This window comes from Bidens hawaiensis, unplaced genomic scaffold (genome assembly GCF_021521415.1).
Source record: "Bidens hawaiensis isolate Kalapana, Puna unplaced genomic scaffold, B.hawaiensis_p1.1 tig00017131_1, whole genome shotgun sequence".
Lineage (NCBI taxonomy): Eukaryota > Viridiplantae > Streptophyta > Magnoliopsida > Asterales > Asteraceae > Bidens > Bidens hawaiensis.
The window spans coordinates 77,977-81,550 of record NW_027492586.1 but is presented as its reverse complement, the minus strand read 5'-3'; the positions used below and the strand labels follow the sequence as shown (position 1 = coordinate 81,550).

Sequence of the window (3,574 nt, the reverse complement as noted above, 5' to 3'; positions counted from 1 at the left end):
CAAGATCTTATGGGTACAAAAGGATGGATTGATCCCTTTTATATCCATGACCTTCCAATCGATTGCATGCTTGTGCTTTTTGAGAACCGTATGCAATTTAACCTTCTCGTCACTCGAAAAACTCGAAGAAATGATAACAGGCAAGCGGGAACCATCCTCTAAAAAGGAATACTCCAAATGGGGTGGGAGTTCCTTAAGATCAATGGATGGTGGGTCGTCAATAGAAGGTTTTGCCTTAAGTTCGGCAACGCGATCGACATCATCAATTTTCTCCTAACACTCAAGAGGCTCGTGGTCAACACCATAGACCAACTCCTCAAGTAGAGGCTCAATGACAAGATCAGAACCATCTCCACTAATCAACTGAGTATCCAGAGAACTATCCTCACACGTGTCCTGAAGATGTTCACACACACAAGAATCAATGGTATCAATGTAAAGCACGTCATCATGATCCTGTGGGTGTCGCATGGATTTCCAAATATCAAAGGTTACCTCATCATCTCCAACTCTAAGAGTGAGTCTGCCGGTGCAGACATCAATGAGAGCTCTAGCAGTAGCTAGGAAAGGACGACCTAGGATAAGTGGTACATTTTTATCCTCATCCATGTCTAAGATCACAAAATTGACAGGAAACACGAATTTTTCAATTTTCACAAGCATATTCTCAACTATACCGCGAGGATATTTCACGAAACGGTCGGCAAGCTGGATGTTCATGCGAGTAAGCTTAGGCTCACCTAGGTCTAGTTTGGAAAAAACGGAATAAGGCATCAAGTTTATACTAGCACCTAGGTCGGCTAAAGCATTACTAACCGAAAAACTTCCGATCAAACAAGGAATGGTGAAACTGCCCGGATAGGTCATTTTTTAGGGCAATTTATTCTGAAGAACCATGGAACACTCCTCATTCAAAGTCACACAAGAAAGATCCTCCAACTTCTTCTTATTCGAGAGGAACTCTTTCAAGAATTTAGCATACTTCGGAATTTCTTTCTAGGCATCAAGGAACGGCAGATTAATGTGTAACTGTTTAAAAAGCTCAAAAAATTTCCCATACTGCTCTTCCATCTTCTGCTTCTTCAAACGGCCTGGGTATGGAATGGGAGGAACATATGTCCTGACTGGCTCACTGGTTTGTGCAGCACTTGCTGGGTCTAGCCTTGAGTGCACCTCACCAGGATTTTCAGTCTCGATCTCATCAGCAATCGGTTTTGGTGTGGAAACTGATGCGTCAATAGGAATGGTGGTCCTACCACTCCTCAGGGTAATAGCCTTAGCCTCAGCATTTGGATTCCTTTCGGTGTTACTAGGAAGGCTATACTGCTGTCTCTCAGAGAGGAGTTGAGCAATTTGCCCAACTTGATTTTCGATGGTTTGCATGGACGCTTTCAGATTCCTCAACTCAAGATCGTGCCTCTGAAGAGTCTCATCAATTTTCAGGTTCCTTTGCTCATCCAATTTGTTTGAGGTCTCGATTTTAGCCAAAAGTTGAGACAAAAGGCTTTCAACACTAGTCCCCCCACCCGACTGATTACCACTGTTGGAACCCTGAAATTGAGGCTTTTGCTGGTAAGATTGATTTTGGGTTTGACTTTGAATTTGGCTTTCTGTCAAAATCCGGTGGCATTTGATTTTGATTGCTACCACCATATTTCCAGCTGAAATTGGGGTGGTTTCTCCATCCCGGGTTGTAGGTGTTTCCGTAGGTAATGTTTTGACGGCCCACAAAGTCAACATCCTCCACCACTATGGCCTGTTGGCACTGACTGGTCTGGTGTTTTCCGTCACACACACCACAATGAGAACTAGATCTGACAAGATCGGATTGCATTTGGTCAAATCTTTTAGTAAGAGCTTCTAACTGGGCGGAGACAAGGGTGTTTGAATCAACGTGATGAACACCCTTAGAGGAAGGAATACAACGGGAAGGAATACAACGAGACGGAATATACGCGAAACTCTTCTTAGCGTCTTTCTCAAAGATATCAAGCGCCTCATTTGGGGTACACCTACCGAAATCTCCTCCCGCAACCTGATCGACGGCCTGCTTTTGTGCCCCCGATAAAGCGTCAAAGAATGTACGACATTGAATCCCATGACTCAAACCGTGATGAGGCCATTTTCTCAACAAGCCCTTAAACCTCTCCCATGTGGCATGAAGTGACTCGTCATCATCGACACGAAAACTAGTGATGTTTGCTTGGAATTTAGCAGTTTTATCGGGTGGGAAATACTGAAGAAGAAATTGCTCAACTAATTAATTCCAAGTGGTGATGGAACCGGAAGGGAGTGCCTCTAACCACTCCAGAGCAGACCCGCGAAGTGAGAATGGAAAAATTCTAAGTCTCATGGCATCATCATAACAGTTATTAATTTTGAATGTCGCACATAATTGAAGGAAATGTGAAACGTGAGAATGAGGTTCCTCGTTCTGGAGACCATGAAAAGAAACAGAATTTTCAACCATATGAATGATGCTCGACTTGATCTCGAAACTCACTGCAACCTCGGGCTGCATGACGCTGCTGCTATAACCTTCAAGTGATGGTGTGGCAAAGTCGTCCATGTGACCTTGATCGTTCGGGTCCGCCATATTTTCTTCTTCTAACTCGGGGGTGTCGGTATCCTCCACTTCTTCGTTTTCAATGACCTCGGCAACCTCGCGTGCTCTCCTTCTCAAACCTTCTCAGGACCGGGCATGGTGGACATTCATCACCCGGAAGATCGCGGAACGGAAAACGAACAGAGACACAGAAACTAACTAGAAACTAAACTAGAATAAAAAAATAAGATGAATAAAAATTGATGTGTAGTGAAACACACTTACTTTTCTTATGAATTTATCATGGTTTTTATGCTTATTTGTTTATTTTATGAAAGTATTGGGGGCTAACTGCAATAATTTACAAAGTTTAAATGTTAATTGTAGGTTTGTAAAAGATGGTGATAAAAGAGTCAATTTGGAAGATTCTAGAGGACTTGTTGGTCAAGTTTTAAAGATATAACTCAAGGCCCAACCCAAGCCCACAAGTTAGAAGCCTTAAGTAATATTATATGAAGATAATTAAAAGAGTTTTCAGCCATTCTTAAGCCAAGAAACCCGAAATAAAAAAGAAACCCTAGCTTCTTCAAAGTTCCGATTGGAACATCAGCAGCAAAAGAAGAAAGAAAAAAAAGAAGAAGGCGGCTAGAGAGGAAGCTGTGGCGGCTGGAGAGGAAGAAGAACATCAAGGGGGATCTTGTGCAGCTTCTAGGTATCTTAATCATCATTAATCTCAGCCATAAACCTTAAGTAATCATCTTTAAACTTTGTTTATTGTTCAAGAACTCTAACTTTGTTGAATCGGTCTTTTGCTTTGGATTGTTTTGCAAGTGATTGATAGTTTGACTTGTGATTGATTGTGTTTGAATCTTGAATGAATTTTATCATGTTTAAGTTGATGTTTGTGATGTTTTTCTTAAGTATGCATGGCTGTCCAAAATCTATGTTAGGCTAAACTTGCTTGTTCTACCTAGGATAGATGATTGTTGAGTAGTTTAGACTTGTATAATGGATTGTTAATGTTCAAAA

The 3,574-nt window shown here is 41.7% G+C and overlaps 1 protein-coding gene and 1 non-coding gene across 2 annotated transcripts; one reads left to right on the top strand and one right to left on the bottom strand.

The window, feature by feature from the left end:
* Positions 1-273: 273 nt before the first annotated feature.
* Positions 274-867, bottom strand: LOC143553036 (uncharacterized). Its single transcript, XM_077043109.1, has one exon. The coding sequence runs from the start codon at positions 865-867 to the stop codon at positions 274-276; it is 594 nt and encodes a 197-aa protein (XP_076899224.1).
* A 1,238-nt stretch (positions 868-2,105) lies between these two features.
* Positions 2,106-2,212, top strand: LOC143553037 (small nucleolar RNA R71). Its single transcript, XR_013138759.1, has one exon. It is a non-coding gene; the product is annotated as a small nucleolar RNA R71 (small nucleolar RNA).
* The last annotated feature ends 1,362 nt before the right edge of the window (positions 2,213-3,574 follow it).

Coding starts and splice junctions, on each gene's coding strand:
- LOC143553036 (XM_077043109.1), bottom strand. CDS start 867: ATGACCTATCCGGGCAGTTTCACCATTCCTTGTTTGATCGGAAGTTTT.